The sequence below is a fragment of the Acanthochromis polyacanthus genome, chromosome 7, assembly GCF_021347895.1.
Source record: "Acanthochromis polyacanthus isolate Apoly-LR-REF ecotype Palm Island chromosome 7, KAUST_Apoly_ChrSc, whole genome shotgun sequence".
In the NCBI taxonomy this organism is placed as follows: domain Eukaryota; kingdom Metazoa; phylum Chordata; class Actinopteri; family Pomacentridae; genus Acanthochromis; species Acanthochromis polyacanthus.
This window is the reverse complement of record NC_067119.1, coordinates 38,799,271-38,817,965: the sequence shown is the minus strand read 5'-3', so window position 1 is coordinate 38,817,965 and position 18,695 is coordinate 38,799,271. Positions and strand designations below refer to the sequence as shown.

The window sequence follows — 18,695 nt, the reverse complement described above, 5'->3', positions numbered from 1 at the left end:
TGTAGCACTTGAGGACATTTGTGGTGGATGTCAAGTTTGAGAATGAATATTTTGGCCGCCATGAAAGTTTTCAAAATGGCTGTTGTCGCGGCAAGATTTATCAATATCTCGAGTTCTATGACAAATATTTGCACACAGTTTGTGTTCAATTTTATATTTTTAGGTATGGGAAGTTGATTTTTTTACATTTTTATGAAAGAAAAATGACATTCTTACAAGATTTGCTTACAATGACTGTTTTATTGGCAAGAGTGGTGTCAGCACGTAGCACAGTCTCGTAAGAGACAGAATGGCCGGCAGCATGGAGTGGTGTCACCAGGTCTTTAGAGCGGGTAGCTTGGTGCACTGACAGACCCAAACCAAGATGTTTTGGTGTCATTTTGCGGTCCCCTGATGCAAGGAATACAATGTCTTGACAGATGCTGAGAACTTTTGTCCTAATCTCTGCGTCTTTATCTGACAGTGTGTCTTCATCTGCATCGTTCTCAACAATTCTGTCTTCCCCCTTGCAAAGTAGATGAATGAGCATGAACAAGCTTTCAGGCACCACTTTTTCAGCATGTTCAGGGTTGAGGCCGCCAACTGTGGTGTGTCCGGGAATGTCTTTCATGTCATTGTGGACTCTGAGAGCAACCCTGAACAACCAGCTCAGGACTTCTTCTTCATGATGCATCCTTGTGTGTTGTTCTCCTTCTCTGGGCTCAAGAATGTCATCTGAACTGTTGCTTTCCTCATCCATTGTCTTCTGAACCATTTTTCTCACAGCAACTTCACTGAAGACAGATGGCACGATCAAAATTGGCTTTGTGGTATCCAAGGGTTGAACAAATTCCACCTTTTCTCCAAGGAACTTTGAAACCTTTTCTTTGAATCTGTTGCTCCTGTAGGTCCCGGATTCTATGCAGAAATCTCTTGCAAGCAGATTACTATAATGTTCCCACACTGCCTTGAGTGAGAAGATGCATCCCTTCATCATTTCATTTTGAAGATCTGTCATTGTTGTTTCAAAGCAAATTGACTCTGGGTCTTTACCCTCTTGTTCTTTGCTTTTCTGCTCATACTTTCTACAGAACAGCATGTAGCACTTTAAGTGGTATTTTCCTTCTGCAGCCATCATGTCTGAAATTCTCATGACCGGGTCAAATTTGGCCAAATGCATCATTTTTTGAGAGGTATCTTCAAAGACAGCTTGATTCAACTTGCTGCTTGGGTCATCTTTCTGGCAATAAACACATTTTGACCAGTCTACTGCTGCCAGAGATGATCTCAGTGATGCTTTTGTTGGCTGTTCTGTAGAGGTTGAAGGGACTGGACATGTTTCCTCATGAGGCTGAGCTGCAGGGTCCGGCCTAACGCGCTGTTGTAGGCGTTGAATATGGCCTTTATGTGTGAAGCTGCTGTAACAAACTTTATGCCAGCGCATTTCATGTCCGTGATCTGAAAGCTGCACTGCTTTGAATGTGTCAATGACTTCAATGAAGGTTTCATCATTGTATTTCTCCCTTTCTTGCATACTTTCAAGAACATTTTTCAGACCTTCCTCTGATGCTTGGCGCAGCGGGTCTATCTTGCTGGTTGGCTTTTGATCTCGACAAAATATGCACTTTCCCCAGTCTATAGCTGCTCCAGACTCTCTAGTCCTTGTCCTTGCGGGCTTCATTTTCTAGTTTACTCCAGCAAAACACACTGAAATCAGAAACTAAGTTAGCCAAGTGCCAACGACCACTTCCACAAGAGAAATAACGTATATAAAATTGTGCAGACCTCAACCTTCTCTCAATAAACTGACAGTAACGCAAATTTTATTAGCATTTTTGAAACCTGCACCATCATAAATGTATATAAAGCAAAAATTTGTGCTCCTCTATCACTATTATAGGCAAAGTTAGAGGATGAGATAGCCATCACGGCGGCCATTTTTAAAACTGTCATGGCGGCCAAAATAGTGAGTTTGAGAAATGGCATCCATGTAGGTTTCATTTACGGACATCCACTCTTTACCCACAAATCGGATGCCTCCTTCTAACAAGCAACGTTTGGGGTGTTTCACATTCTCAAAGTTAGCCACTAAACTATAAGTCAGAAAGCCTTGGAGTCTGGCCCAGTGATGTAAATATACCTAGACCGCTCACTGGCCGCTGAGAAGCGGCAAATAGGAGCTGACTTCCGGTAGTGGCAAGATGTGGTGTCAGATTGGAACGTCAGCACGGTATGTGACTTTGTGTTTCGTGATTTACCAAAGTACAGTAAACTTCTGTGTTGGAATCAAGTCACAATGCTTGAAATATGTTGAGAACACCAGGCCAGGAGGCCCTAGAACAGCACTGGCAGGGTGTTTCAGTGACTGCAGCTGAGCAGACTCTCCTCAGGAGAGCGCCCAGTTCGCTGCCATGCTCATGGCTCGCCATTCCCCCTGTGCCTGTGGTCTCACTCTGACCTGGTGACGGGTGACAAGGCTATTTTTGTCATCAGAAAATATGTATTAATGAACTAGAAATCTGTTTGAGAAGGTGAACAGCACGGCATGATCATATCCGACACTGACAAGTGCATACGTCACTGCATAGCACTTACCAGTTACCACTTCTGCCAGCTAGCTCCTTCAGTGCCACCAGTTTTGTGATTCCTTCTCTGGAATGTAAGTGAAAGGAAACATGCTGACACTCACCTTGCAATCATCACATCATGAACCTGTTAATTTAAGTGTCTCTGTTGTTATGGTTTAATGTGGATGTGGCTAATATCTGACCATGGTGAAGTCGTGTGCTGCCATCTCCTGCACCAATCCATTTGTAATATTTCCTTTCATAAGTAAGTGGCTCTTTTATTTGGGACATTCTGCCTCAAATTTGCTCTGCTTCTTTGTTTGCAAACAGAACCTCCTTCTGACCTTGGCTTGAGTGCTCCAGTTTAGCTGAATCACTAACTGTACAGTGTAAGCTGGTGTGACTATCAGTATTCAATGACAGTCACAGTGCATCATTGTCTATGGATGGATTATAATATGCCACAAATTGCAGGTTTCCCAAGCAGTCCAAGGACAGCACACTGATAGATCAATGGATACAGGCCATCAGTAGAGAAGCGGTGGGGACCAAGAGGAGATGGATCCCGGGGGATCATAATTATGTATGCAGCAACCATTTCAGGGAGGAGGACTTCATCCTCTCAAAACATGCTCAACACAAGCTTCTCAGGCCAGGGGCTGTACCAGCCCTCAGTTTTGGGAAACCAGAGAAAAAAGTTATGTTCCTTAATTGTTAATGGTCGCTCATTATTTCAATTTAGTACTTTTCTTTTCTTGTCAGTTTGTGTGGCTATGAAAATGATTCTGGGTCGGTTTTTGGCTTTCATAGTGATTTGCAGCCATTCATTGTGATAATGTTTTCTTTCAGGTATTGGTGAAACAGAAACAAATGTTTTGGGAATTTGCCATGTTAATTCTTTTATCAAATGTTTTAGATCGCAGTGAGGACAACCCAAACCAGCCCGGCAGCAGTGGCATTATACCGGCTGTGCAAACCCGGTCTCACGGGGATTCGTGAAACTGTCACGTAAATTTTTGTTTCGGTTTCGTGCGCACCAACACGATTTCGTCATGTTTTTCGTGCCGCTCACCACGAAATGTTTTTCGTGTTGCTCACAACGAAACCCGCTGTGGTAATCACATCTGAAAGTGGTTTATACTGGCGGATTCATGACGATCTAAGCTGTCCATCGGCGTATACTGTTTGTGTGATCGCGTTTGCGGCCGTCGGACATTCTTTAAATTCCTATGCAAATTGGTAAGTGTACCACCAGGTTATGGTTAGGTTATGGTTAGGTTATGGTTAGGGTTATGGTTAGGGTTATGGTTAGGGACGATGTCATGCAAAATATAGCGTTGGATTCGCCACGGTTTTACATTAAAAATATAATATACCCATTCGTTTGAAATACGTTCTGAGTGGCACGAAAAGTCCGCCGTTTAAAATACATTGGTGCGCATTTCGTGGTGAGCGGCACGAAAAACATGACGAAATCGTTTTGGTGCGCACGAAACCGAAACAAAAATTTACGTGACAGTTTCACGAATCCTCGTGAGATCGGGCTGGAGCCTGAACAAGAGCCTGAAGAGGGCAGTGCTGCTGTTAGTGAAGACCATGCATAATGTACAGACATTGACATCGTGAAGAGGAAATATGACAATCTAAGTGTACAGCATGAAAAGCTGAGGCAGGACTGTATTTTGTGCAAAAACTCCTGTATATTTTCAAGCCTTTTGACGCACTGAAAATTAGTAATTTGTTCACTTTGTGAAAATTATGTAGGAAAGTACACTTTTGGTGAGATTGTTAAAAAGCCATGCATCTCATATTGTCAAATTGCTTTTCTCGAAACAATTTTGGTACTCTATTTCTGGGAAAATAGGCTACTTCATAAGTTTCAAACTGAAACATTTTGTTTTTGCCCTAAAGCTGGCGTTTTATAGCAAATTGTTCATGGAATTTTATTGTGAAATATATATTTCCTACAATACTCCTATATTTTCTCAGAGAAGACTTTTATATTCTCATATTTCTATCTGTCAAGTGCACTTGATACCCTGTAAATATTTTATTGGAACACAGATTTTTCCAACTGAACCTACAAGTGGTGTCGCTATTGTAATGCAATTTAGCAACACAAACTTTTGTCTAGGTGGTGTATTTTATATTTTTTGGTAACAAGTTGGAGCAGTATTCCATTGTAAAAATAAATAAATACTTTCAATGGTTTCCTTCCTTATATAGTGCCTGTTTGTAAGAAATTGACTTACACCGTTGTAACACTTTTTTGCTGTATCTCTGGAAGTATTTGGACTAGAAAGTCATGGCTGGGCTCAAACTAATTAACAATCTCCAGATTGACTGCAACTTCAACCTCTATTTGTAGTACTCAAGGCTGTCAGGCCTGTGAATTTTCCATCCCTCCTTACACTAAAACATAATTTGGAATTTTTGACTACCGCATGTGCTCCTTTTCAAAGTCCAACTGAATAATTTGAATTGGAGAAAATTTGTTTAAAACACTAATTTTCTTATTTGGCATTGGTTCGAATATTTTCTAGAGCCCATGTAAGTGAAACACTAATGCTGCAGAAAGTATGAAATATTTTTTATTGACACAATCACTGCATGACCATTCAGCAATCATTATCATTGTGTGGTGGTCTCTGTTTGTTGTAGCCTCATGTAGGCAGAACATGTGAAGAGGCTAAATATGAAGGATACTGGAATGGAGGCTCCGTGTTTTGCTATTATATAAGTGTGATTGCCGTAGAAACATGCCTTGTGCTTTGTTTTTATCTTTTTCAATCAGTTGGTGTGATGAAACAACACAAAGCGTGTCATCAAATAGGCCAGAACTAGTCATCAAACAATGAAAGAGAAACAGTACTGTTTGAAAGGATATCAAAGGGCGTGCCATTGCTTGTCTGTGAGGGCTAAACAACGCTGTGATTGCCATGAAAACGTGCCTACGACAGAGATTTTATTGTCTGCTAACAGTAAAAGCCATAGCATAACACATATTGTCCCATCAGTGATGACAAGCAGGCCTTGAAGTCTGTGTATTCACACAGGATCAAATAGCGCGCCATAGCTTCTTGCCACTACCGGAAGTCAGCGCCGATTTGCCATGGCGCCGCTGTTGTCCGCCAACCAGTGAGCGGTCTAGGTATATTTACGTCATTGGCCTGGCCAGTCTTTTCATCAGGAGGAAATGACATCATGTGGAGCAGGTCATGTGATCTGGAATTAACACACTTCCTGGAGAGGTGTTTTTGTCATGGGGAACTTAGTTGAAAGTGATTTATCAGACAAAGATACAATTTGTTACAAAGGTTTAAATTAGATATCAATTATAATTGTGGTTTTTATGATAGTGAGATAGAGACTATTCCGCATATGTTTTTTTCTGTGTGTGCACAGTAAGATATTCTGGACTAAAATAGAGCAATTTCTATCAGATATATGTGGGTGAACAATCTGCCTCCGGGAGAAGGACATCTTATTTAATGTTAAAAAAGTAGTCAATAAAGATTTGGCAACTTTTATACAATTGATTGTCACTTTAGGGAAATATCATATTCATAAAGTGAAATGGGCTGAAGAGAAATCAAATTGGAATAAATTCTATAATGAAGTAAAACAATATGTGAATGTGATGACACAGGTTCACCATAAAAAAGCTGCTAAAACCCATGAGCTCTTTGAAAGATACTGTCCTAATATGACTCTGTGATTTATTGTTTATGTTCTGCACTGTTACAAATGGCAATGAATTGTTATATACTGTCTATAATGATATTGCAACCTAAATATTGTGCGTGGGGATGGGAGGGGAGGGATGTTGTGAGTGATGTTGCGAATGAAGGGCTTGCATGTGTTTTTGATTTTCTTTCTTTTCCATTGTATTGTCTATTGTATTGTTTAGTGTATTGTTCTTATTTTCAATAAAGGTTAAAAAAAAAAAAAAAACAATTTGTTATTTTCCATATAAAATTTGACATATTGACAAAAAAAATATCTGTCATGATTATGTCAACTTAATAAAAAAATAAGATATATGGATAAGATAATTTTATTATTGTTTAACTAATTAGAAGGTGGTTGTTATTAAATTCAGACGGTTATTTAGTTGACATTTCAGTGACATCCAGTCATTTTTTATTAACTAATTGTTTCCATAATAAATAATTGTGGAATTTGTAAAGACGTGATCCTAATAAACATTAGTTGCTTTTGTTTTTTACTTTAAATAAAAATGTATACAAGATATATCCCATGGACAATCGATCCATTAGTAATTAAAGCCATAAGACAGTCGTCCGGTTGTATTTGCGGTCATAAATGGAGACTCAGAAGTGTGCTGGATTTGAGCTGCGAGTTATTCCTTTTCCAGGTGATGGCGTCAAAAGCCCACATTTATTTAAAAGAAAAGAAAAAGAAAAGAAAAAAAGCGTGCTGTTCTGAAAAATAAATCAAGTGTCATTTTTATTTTAAACTTCCAAATTGCGACGGTATTCATTGTTATTGTTATTATGTGCATTTAATCAATAAGAATATTTACCTGAATTAAAGGATTGGTATATCAAATGTTATTTTCATTTTACTCATTTATATATTTCTATTCCATTTTATCATCATTATTTATTATTAGTGATGTTTTTAAAGTGAAGCCTGGCTGTCCTGTCCGGACTGAACACACACTGAGAGGCTTCGTGTTTGTGCGTAAACTCCTCCTATCCTCGGAGGACAGCAGATGATGCATGATGCGCACTGTGCGTCTGGCTGAAGACAGAGCGCGCACACTGATATCCATACATACACAGACGGACGCATGCTGTAGGATCCTCCCCTGTGTGAAGTGGAAATGGAGTTAAAATAGACGCACCACTTAACCTCATGGACTAATAGCAGTGACAGCCGATTAGGATTTCTGAACGTCAAGTCCGGAAACACGCTGAAGAGAAAATGTGGAGATACGCGAACTTGTTCGCCTGTCTGCTGGTTTTATGTAAGGATTCCTCCGCACAGAGCAAGGTAAGAAAAATACGCTCACCTCATTCTGCGGATGTTTAATCCATGGTTGTGTTTTCAAGCAAGTGTTTGCTTAAAGCCACATTTTTTTTAATGATTTTATTGGAGCATTTCTCTGGTGCTCTGCCTCACCTCTCACCTGCATCATGTTTCGTGTAGCGGTGCCTCTGCCTCAGACAAATAAGTGACTTGACAAATACCCAACATTTCCCCAAAGCCAGACCTGTAAATTTAGTGTCTAAGGCCGGCAGATGGTTCGGGTTATGTGTCATTTTGATTCGAGGTAATCCTCCCAATGAGGGCTTTTGTGTGACATGAGTATCCTAACCATGGGTGTTTGTAATTACACCTCCAGAGTGCGCAGGCCTGGTGCCAGCAGAGTGTGGGAGAGATGGCACTCAGTGGGGTAACGGTAATATCTGGCTGGGCTTGTTTGTACAGCTGCTGGACCACAGTAACCCCTCACTCTCCCTCAGCCTAATCCAGCTTCACAGACACACACACACACACACACACACACACACACACACACACACACACACACACACACACACACACACACACACACACACTGCTGTATGACAAAACACATGTTCACTACACATTACATGAAGACATGCAGGCACTGTTGTCGATGTAAGGATAAGTATGGTGTGTAACTGTCAACAGTCGTCTCTGGATACAATCAGGGGGACCAAATCAGCAGCAGTGTGGGTCAGTGAAGAGTAAAACCCGTCTGTAGTAGCAGCCATAGGTCTACTAACCCAGCATTCATGGCAGCAGTCGAGATAAAAACATCACCAGTGAGGTCCTGCTCCAGATGTTCCGGCTACAGTCTGTGCTCCCAGCTCTGTCAACTGTTTGCGTTTCATTTTCCTGCTGAACTACGTCTGTGCACAAACGCGAGCTCTATTAAAATGATCTCCCTAGTCTGGTGTTTGTGAACATGCACAATTCAGCCCCATCTAGCACACCTGGTGAAGCCTGTAAGCAGCACAGCTTCAGTGGTTAACGTCATGACAGCCACCTTTCAAAATCCAATCTAAAGCTTGAAAGCAGAAGAGTTCAGGCCGTTAGAGCAGCATAAGCAGCACACATGGCGAGAATGACTGGGGATTGTCAGATATTAATGTTAGTGCAATATAATAATGCAAGTATGTGTATTGGAGGGATCCGGCTGAGGCCATTACTCACATTAGGTGTAATGTTTAGGTTTGCAGACAAGACTGCCTGAGAACACCATGAGAACTCACATAGAGTATGGTAGGCGTTTTCATGTAGCCCTTCGTTGATTCAAAATCTGGCACAAATACTAAAGTTCAGTTTTTGGAATTATTGATAAAGCTCATGAGATAATTCTAATTTAAATTACATAAGATAAGTACATGTACATGTACCTCGTATAGAAATCACACTTTATCCATCTACCCTTTGCTTTCTTCTTCTGGCTGCAGGTTCTGGATTTTGCATTGTGTAGTCCACTTGTTTCATCCGAACAGGTTTCCTCCCCACATTCGTACAAGAATCTGGACTGTAACTTCAAGCAAATTCACAGCTAAACCTAAATCATGTCCACTTTCTAATAAGATAATACACAAACAAAAGCCAGATCCACTTTTACTTGGTCTATACACCTGTCAATGAAAATAATACAAAAGCTTTGAATTGCTACAAAATCACTGTGAACATTTTCTGGTTGATCAGAACTACCTGGCTGTATGTGGTTAAATGAGGGCTGGTTGTGCTGTTAACATGCATCTGTATGGGACAAACATCCATCCATCCGTTATCTATACAGGGTGTCCCAAAAAATGTATACAAACTTTAAATAATTGTAAACTAGGTGTTTAATATAATTTGTTAAATTTTCAACATGTAAAAGAATTTACAAGCATCATTCTATTGTTTTGTCACCGCCTGTTCTCAAACTGATGTCCGTTCTGGTCCAGACACTGCCGACAACGCGAAGCGATAGAATTACACACATCATGAAACAGTTTCCTTGGTATTTGCGTGCATTCACGTTCAGTGGTTGCTCTCAATTCAGTGATTGTTGCAGGTCTCTTTGGTAGACTTTGTCTTTTAGGTATCCCCATAAAAAGAAGTCTAGTGGTGTGAGGTTAGTTATCAGCTGCTAAAAGGTGTATACATTTTTTGGGACACCCTGTATATCACTTAATCCTCATTAGGGTCATGTTGGGGGGGGGGGGGGGGGGTCTATCCCAGCTGACTGAGGGTGACATTTGGACAGGTAACAGTCTATCACAGGGAAGAGACAAACAAGCACTCTCTCTCCACTGTCTCCACTTTCACCTACGGACAATTTAGAATCACCAATTAACCTCAGTATGTTATTGAACTGGGGCTGCACAGTGTCGTAGTGGTTAGCACTTTTGCCTTGCAGCAAGAAGATCTCCGGTTCAAATCCCAGGGTGGACCTGGGATCTTTCTGCATGGAGTTTGCATGTTCTCCCTGTGCATGTGTTTTCTCCGGGCACTCCGGCTTCCTCCCACAGTCCAAAAACATGCTGAGGTTAATTGGTTACTCTAAATTGCCCGTAGGTGTAAATGTGAGTGTGATTGATCGTCTGTATATGTAGCCCTGTGACAGACTGGTGACCTGTCCAGGGTGTCCCCTGCCTTCGCCCGAGACAGCTGGGATAGGCTCCAGCACCCCCCGCAACCCTAGTGAGGATAAAGCGGTGTATAGAGAATGGATGGATGGATGTTATTGAACTGTGGGAGGAAGCTGGAGAACCCGGAGAAAGCCCGCGCTGCACAGGGAGAACATGCAAACTCCACGCACTCCAATTTGCAGCCTGTGGGACAAACAGCTGTAGAAAAATCGTTCCACAATAAAGTTCTGACAGAAAAACAGTAGTTATTGGATGTAACTCTTGAACTATGATTACATGCTGAGCCCTCTAACAGGATTAACAAAAAAAGCACTCAGAGAGACCAGTACTCTGCCAAGGCTGCTCAGTCCTTGTAGGATTTTTGACGGATGAAATCTTTAAAAAAAAAAATTGTGGTCCACAGCAGTTGATTCGTTGTAGGATCGCAATCATGTGATCATCAGCAGGCATCTGACATAGTGCTCACTTGTTGTCATGGTTACAGTGATGTCCTTGTGTCATTTCTTTCCTGCCTTGAAAATTTCATCCAAATCCATCAGACTGTTTGTAATGTTGTGAACAGACAGAGAGACAGACAGACAAACCAACGCCGATCATCCCATAGCTCCACCATGTTTCCTGGAACAATTATGAGATTATTGATGTTTTCACACAGTCAGAAAAGAAAATACCTTGCATGTTGCATTTCTAGTTTTGCACTATAAGTGATAAAAATGAGCCTTCTTCTGGAGTTCCTGTCTCCTACCTTTGTAAAGGCATGCTAGCAATGCTAATGTTGACAGTAATACGTAGTAGCAGCATGCATTACAAAATGCAAGTGTAAGGTCAGAAAACATCCTCAACTAACTAGTGATTAGTGTCAGTTGGGCTTTAATAATTTGAAGATCTTTTTACTGATTGTGATCGACTGGAGATTAAACTGACCAAAAGCTAATTTGTTATATTCATACTAGAACCAGATTTGTCGTTACTGATATTTTCATTGTCACTGTGGTCAGGGTAAAAAACCATTCGCAACAGGCTTTTCAATAAAGCGTACACAATAACAGGGCATCCTAGTGGTCAGGGGTTAATGTGTCCTTTGTTGCATGTCACTCTCTATTTATCTCTCCCCTCATTTTTGTCATTCCTCTGCCGTCAAATTAACTGGCAAAAATATGAAGAAAAACAAAACTACACTGCTCAAAAAAATTAAAGGAACACTTTTTAATCTAAGTATTGCACCAAATCAGTGAACCATGTGGGATACTGATCTGGTCAAGTAAGTAACTGAGGGGCTTTTTAGTCAGTTTCAGCTGCTTTGGTGTTCATAAAATTAACAACAGATGCACTAGAGGGGTAACAATGAGACACCCCCAAAACAGGAATGAGTTTACAGGTGAAGGCCACTGACATTTTTTTCCTTCCTAATATTGTCTGACTGTTTTTCACTAGTTTTGCATTTGGCTAGGGTAAGTGTCACTTCTGGTAGCATGAGGCGATACCTGGACCCTACAGAGGTTCCACAGACAGTCCAACTCCTCCAGGATGAAACATCAATGTGTGCCATTGCCACAAGGTTTGCTGTGTCTCTCAGCACATTCTCAAGAGCATGGAGGAGATTCCAGGAGACAGGCAGTTAGTCTGGAAAGAGCTTGACAGGGCTGTCGAAGGTCCTCAACCGATCAGCAGGACAGGTTTCTGCTCCTTTGTGCAAGGAGGAACAGGATGAGCACTGCAATAGCTCTACAAAATGACCTCCAGCAGACCACTGGTGTGAATGTCTCTGATCAAACAATCAGAAAGAGATGTAATGAGAGTGGTCTGAAGGCCCAGCATCCTCTAGTGCCCGCTGTGCTCGCTGACTGGCACCGTGGAGCTCGGCTGGCATTTGCCATAGAACACAGGAACTGGCAGGTCCACCCTGTGCTTTTAACAGATGAGAGCAGGTTCACCCTGAGCACATGTGACAGACATGAAAGGGTCTGGAGAAGCCGTGGAGAACGTTATGCTGCCTGTAACATTGTTCAGCATGACCGGTTTGGTGGTGGGTCAGTGATGGTGTGGGGAGGCATATCCATGGAGGGACATACAGACCTCTACAGGCTGGACAATGACACTCTGACTGCCTTTAGGTATCAGGATGAAATCCTTTGACCCATTGTCAGACCCTACATTGGTGCAGTGGTCCTGGATTCCTTCTGGTGCACAACAATGCCCAGTCTTATGTGGTAAGAGAACTCATGCAGTTCCTGGAGGATGAAGGAACTGATACCATTAGCTGGTCCCCATGTTCACCTGACCTGAATCCAATAGAACACCTTTGGAACATTATGTTTTGTTCCATCCGACACCATCAGGTTGCTCCTCAGACTGTCCAGGAGCTCAGTGATGCCCTGGTCCAGTTCTGGGAGGAGATACCCCAGGACACCATCTGTCGTCTCATTCAGAGCTTGTCCCGGCATCGTCAGTCATACATACAAGCACATGGAGGCCGTACAAACTACTGAATACCATTTTGAGTTGCTGCCAAGGAATTTCAGCAAGATGGTCTAGCCTGCCACATCAGTTTTTGACTTTGATTTTGGGGTGTCTTGAATTTAGCCCTCCTGGGGGGTTGATAATTTTCATTCCCATCAAACAATGTGGCACTTTTCATTCCTAACACATTATCCAGTCCATATCAATGCTAAGATCCAGTTATTTTTTCCCCCGTATTGAAATATGATGTATTTTCAAAGTGTTCCTTTAATTTTTTTGAGCAGTGTATATGCACACACAGAAAATCCTGCATGATTACTTCAGTACAAATGTCACATTAAAACCCATGTTGGTGATAGGCTTTGTAAAGGCGTCTATAGCATGCTTTGGGCACTATTCGCCATTGTGCAGCAGCAGTAGTCACAGCTCCAGTCTCTTTGCCACAGGAGACGTCCAGTTACTGTCACTGTGGCCAGACTGGTGGCACTGGCAGTAATGAGAGACAAAGCTTGCAGAGAGGAGGGCACGGAGGGCACAGGAGGGTGGCGTGGGAACCAGCGCGTGCACCTGCTTTATGTTTTGGTTGTAAACAAACCCGAGGACAATCAGTGAAAGGTCAGCTAGGGGCTAGGGAGCAGGAGACAGCTGACTGGGATGCTCAGGCTGCCTCAGTGAGACTGCAGAGTATCGCAACGGTGGCAGAGATGGGCTCAGATTGAATAGAAATGGACTTCCAGGTGTTGTTAAGGCTGTTAAGGCAAGTTATAGTCTTTCAGTGAGCATGAAATTACATTTTGTCATGCCATGTTGTGCCAACAAGACTTCATTTAATTGGGGGTGTCACATGCAGCCTGATGAAGAGTCAACATCATCAGTGTGCAGAGAATCACGTCTCAGTGTTTGTGGATAAAACAAGGCTGCAGGCTGATGAGAAAGACTTATACCTCTTTAACACTGAGGCAGTGACCTGAGGAGAAACAGGTCAGCATTTGCCGTACGTCCCAGGTGTGCAACCCTGCACATGATAAGGTCTTTTTTAAGGTGTGACATTGCTTTAGGCATGGATTTCACTTCTAGTCTTTGATCTTAATTAACAACTGCACCATTAAATCAACCTTCACCAACGCAAGCTACAGTGTGTGTGCTGCACAATAACTCTATTATCACAGTTTGTGTTTATGTAAATTATGATACAGAAGTTCTTAGGAGATCATGTACACCTTACAACATACTGCTTGTATTATTTATGCTACACTCCATTAGTATTGCTGCCTTTCTTTTCCCAGAATTCACAGTTTTGGCCCTCTTCTCACTATATGGATATTCATTTGTCCTTTGGAGCAATGACCACAGATAAGATTCAGATGAAGTTTGTTTCTCCTTATAAGTTCTGTTTTCTGGTATGTAAAATCTCATCACATCCATCTCAATTTATTTTACACTGTCGTTCAAAAGTTTAGGGTCACCCAGGGCATTCCATGTTTTCCATGAAAACTCACATTTTTATCCATGTGCTAACACAACACCACAAGGGTTTTCTAATCATCTTTTCAACACCACCAGCTAACACAATGTAGCATTAGAACACAGGAGTGTATATGTGTGTGTGTGTGTGTGTGTGTGTGTGTGTGTGTGTGTGTGTGTGTGTGTGTGTGTGTGTGTGTGCGTGTGCGCGCGCGTGCGCATGTGTGTCGTGCACCTTTTTTTCATGCGACACACCCATAATTTGACATCTATTTATTATTGATATTGTTGGAAATAATCTTATTTGCTTTCTTGCCATGAGTAAAACAGAATGATTGATAACACTCAGACTGTTCTACAGTAAATATGACTGACTGTCATTGTAGTTGAAGAGACTGTTTTGTGGACAGCTGCAGTGACTTGTTGATGTCCCTGCTGATTACCTGCAAAGCTCTTATGACACAAGTAACCTCACTGCCTGTACAATCACAATATGGGAAAAGACATAAAGTGCTAATTACAAACCATAGACAGTCAGCACAAAGTGTGGATCCGTTATCAACAGCTCCTTGTGGTAGATTTGTAATTAAAAGGCAGATACTATATGACTCTCTTTAACAAAAAGCTAATACTTTTCATTGCTTTGTAAACCATACATGAGCTACTTTGTCATGCTCTAACCTACAACGTATGGAACCACCCAGAGATCATGTGGTAGAAGAGAATTATGTGGAAATCTGTACAGATGTGTTAATAAACTTTGTGAACAGTTTGCTCAACCGAGTGCACAGATTGCAAAATTTACTTTCCTTTAATCTAAAGACCCATCAAAAGACTGTAATCTATTTTAGCTGCTGCTCATTTCATCTTACACTGTACGGTGTAGTTGAGCAAACAATACACTGTAGCAACAAGAATTTAATAGATTATTTGATTTGTTCAATAAATAGATTTTTCATCAAGCTAAGTATTTGTGCCACTGAGGTGTAATAAACTCTGCAGCTTTTTATCAGCTTCAGTAAACAGATGTTGGAAGAATCCTTCCAGGGAAAGCCACCAGCAAGACTGATCATTCCACTCATGGTTGAGGGCGCTAAACACACGCTGATAATTAGCCAAGTGTTTCTTTGTGCTTATGAAGGAGTAGTTTTAGTGTGTGGATTTTATTAGGGAGTTGTTGTGTTCTGGGGCCACAGAGATGGATTAGAAGGCCTTCAAAACATCCGTTCATTTTCTACTGGCTCTGTCTGTCATTGGGGTTGCACATGATAATGTGCTGCATGCATGTTCACGTTATCAGCCCTCACTCACTTTACCCGGCCACACACTCCACCAGTGTGAAACTGTGTAAAAATCCAGTTTAGTGTTTTTTCAGAGTTGTTTGTAGTTATAGCTGTGTCTACAAGGAACCTCAACAAAAGTGATTCTTAAAGTTATTCAGTAAATAAAAGACAATATGTGTCAGACTGTCTTTCATTTTTGTACCACTTTGTGCTGCAGTGAATGAAAGGTTCAGAGGGTATCTGGACACATAAACAGACCCAGCAGGAATGTAGATGTGTACCCCCAAAATCAGCGAGTGCTTGATACACTAATTAACATCCCTGTGCTAATGCCAGCAGTTCTGTCTGAGCCATAGAGCTCATGGTTCATCTCCAGACCGAAGGCTTTAAAAAAATTCCTTCCTTGTACCAAGTTAATCTTAACAGTGGCACAGTAAGACTGTTTATCATTAGCACTACTAATTAGATTAAAAATCAGGCGGACTCTTTGGACTGGAATGTGGGCCTTGCTTTTGGTCTTGAGTGCCCTTCACAGGAGACGATGTGGACTTTAAAGGGATACTCCATTCTTTAAAATCACAAGTTTGATGGACTTTTGACTGATTAGAAGTCTAGTTGTCTTGCTGTGCATTTGTGGGAAAATACTTCAAAACAGCAGTTTGAGAAGGGCTGCGACATACAGCTCAGTATACCCACCTTCTTCACTATTCAGCTGTCCCAGTGATTACCAGCTGGCAGAGCACTAAAAGGGGAGGATATCCTTGTTTATATGGACACGGCTGCAGATACAACAGGCCAGTGCTACCGAAACACTGACTTAAACTCTGTGGCTAATGAATGCAGCGGCCTTTGTGTAGCACATTGTGTGTTTTTAACAATCCTGAGCACAAATGAGGTTTCACTTCATCACTGTCAGGGCGTGTTAGCTGTTAAAGGCTGCAGCGGTTGATCTAATAGAGCTCTCTGCGGCATGCAGGTTCTTTTCCTCCCATTGTGCAGACATGAGTTCACGTTTGAGCTGTGTTCTTTTTGACCTGAAACTTGACTGCACTTGAGAGGTCAAAGCCAAAGACTCAAAGCTCAAAGCATGCGTTAAATGCTCTGTACTCTTAATTATTAGCACTCTTAATTGTGTTGCCTGTTCTCATGCTGGTAGGTCAGCTTGGCCTGAGATGCTGGATGGTCAGTTAGGCATACTAGCACATATGATTTGACAGGAGGAAGGAGCAGCTGCTCTGACTGGCAGAATGAGTTGGATTTTTCACGATGAGCTACTGCCAGATCTCTCTCTTGCAGAAAAGCCTGCAGAGTAACGGCTTTGTCCTTCTTGACTAGACAGGAGGCACTAGAGTAAATCTGGTTGGAATTTCTCTGACTTCCTCAACTTAAAGCAACGTAAGCTGATGTTGCTATGCAGAAGTTGGGGTTAGGCTGGACCTGAACAATGCAGCTCAGCAGAGCCGTAGGCATAGGCTCCACTAAAGACGTTTAATCTGCTAATCCACTCTGTTTTCATGTGGCTGTAGCATTTGTCAACCTGCTGCCTTTTCGCTTGACATGGGTCAGGATTGGCTCGGCTCTGCACGCAGGAGTCCTGCCCCGCATCAGACCCCCTTCCAGTATGTCTGCTGTAGTGGAGGGGAAGCACACCCCCTACCCTCCACATCTTCACCATCACTCAGCCTGCATTCCTTCACTAATGAGCCTCCACCTCCTCCACCACTCCTCCCCCTGTATCTTTACTAAGCCTGCAGCTGCACTGCCAAAAAAACAAAGATGTATTAAAATTCTAACCATGGAAATCTACTGAGTAAGACATCATCAAACCTAACATCACCAAATCACAAAGCTACATCTGTAAGTGCAGCGCTTCACTCTGTTTCTGACATGACCATATAAAAATGCAGAATATGCTGATCTTTTTCTATTTTTTTAAATTATTTCCTGCAGAATTGCCTGAGATTTTAAAATAAAAAATCTTACATTTTTCATAATACAGCAATTATCATCTTGTTGCAAAACCCTCAGAGTCTGATAAATGTTCTCATCTTTGTAACTCAAGGAGCCAAGTTTGTAAAAGTTTTATGTAATCATTTTTCAGACTCCAGGCTCCGACTGGAATCGCCCGAACTACATCAGTATGACGTCACCATTGTCCTTTTCTCAGACTCCTCCAGAGCTACACAGGAAATATTTTACAGGCTGACTAGTGTTCAGTTGTCAAGGCACAGAGTTATAGCAGTTTGAACTTTGTAAAGATTTTCTATAAAAGTTTGCTTAGAACATTTTTCTTTAACCCTCTGAGAAAGCTCTTGTACAAACAAGGTCACCACTGCAAAGATACTGGTTTGTAGGGTCCCAGGATACAATCCTACCTCCAAGCTTCAGTTATCTGAGGACAGAGCCACAGTTCATTAATGAGGAATTTCTGTGAAATGATTCCACATGTGCGCCTGTCCTGTGGCTTATAAAGGGTTCTAAATCTTACTGAACAGAGATGACAGCCTGAACTTCCTCCAACACATGATCCAAAGGTGTGATTCTGAATAGCAGGTTCAAATCAAGGGTGTTCCCGAGGGAGGAACACAGTTATAACCAACACAGTAATAACAATAATAATAATAATAATAATAATAAACACTTTCCAAAACACTCAAAAACGCTTCACATAAAAATCATCAAGCATTAAAAATAGAGGAGCATCATAAAACAAATCATAAAATACAAGTACAAGTACTTTTTTTTTTTGCATTTGCAACTTACAACATGCAAGATGTGTGACAATACATTAAAAATGTGTAGAAAACTTACAATGGTTCATCCTACACCAAGATCAACCAAGAAAACTAAAGACGAAAACAACAGAATAAATGAAATGTGTGTTTGTTTTACTCAGATACACTACCGTTCAAAAATTTGGCGTCATTTACAAATGTCACCTTAAAAGGGAGATTTAAGAAAAAACTGCAGCATTAGTGGAGAGCTTAATGTGTTATGAACGTATATATTTGTATCCATTTTCTGTTTTTACCGCTTTGTTGCTACAATACTTTACCAACTGTCAGTTGAAAACATCATGCTATTGTTAATGTCTTTACCAAATTAGTTCCAATGACGACTGTCCAGTTTTCAAAAAGTAATGACTTTTTTTTTTAAAGTCAGCACACATCATGTAAATGGCGTATTAAGTTGTGCTCATAAGGTGAGTTTTATTTGCTCAGGATTTCAGACATACAGTACCATTCAAAAGTTTGGGGTCACTTAGAAATGTCTATTTTTGAACGAAAAGC

General features: G+C 41.3%; 1 protein-coding gene across 1 annotated transcript in view; it reads left to right on the top strand.

Annotated features, from left to right (window-relative positions):
* Positions 1–7,284: 7,284 nt before the first annotated feature.
* The window catches only part of olfml2a (olfactomedin-like 2A), a 32,756-nt gene continuing 21,345 nt past the window's right edge, over positions 7,285–18,695 (top strand). Inside the window, exon 1 of the mRNA XM_022207344.2 lies at positions 7,285–7,565. Coding sequence (XP_022063036.1) covers positions 7,497–7,565 — 69 coding nt within the window. The 5' untranslated portion in view covers positions 7,285–7,496. The remainder of the gene's footprint in view (positions 7,566–18,695) is intronic.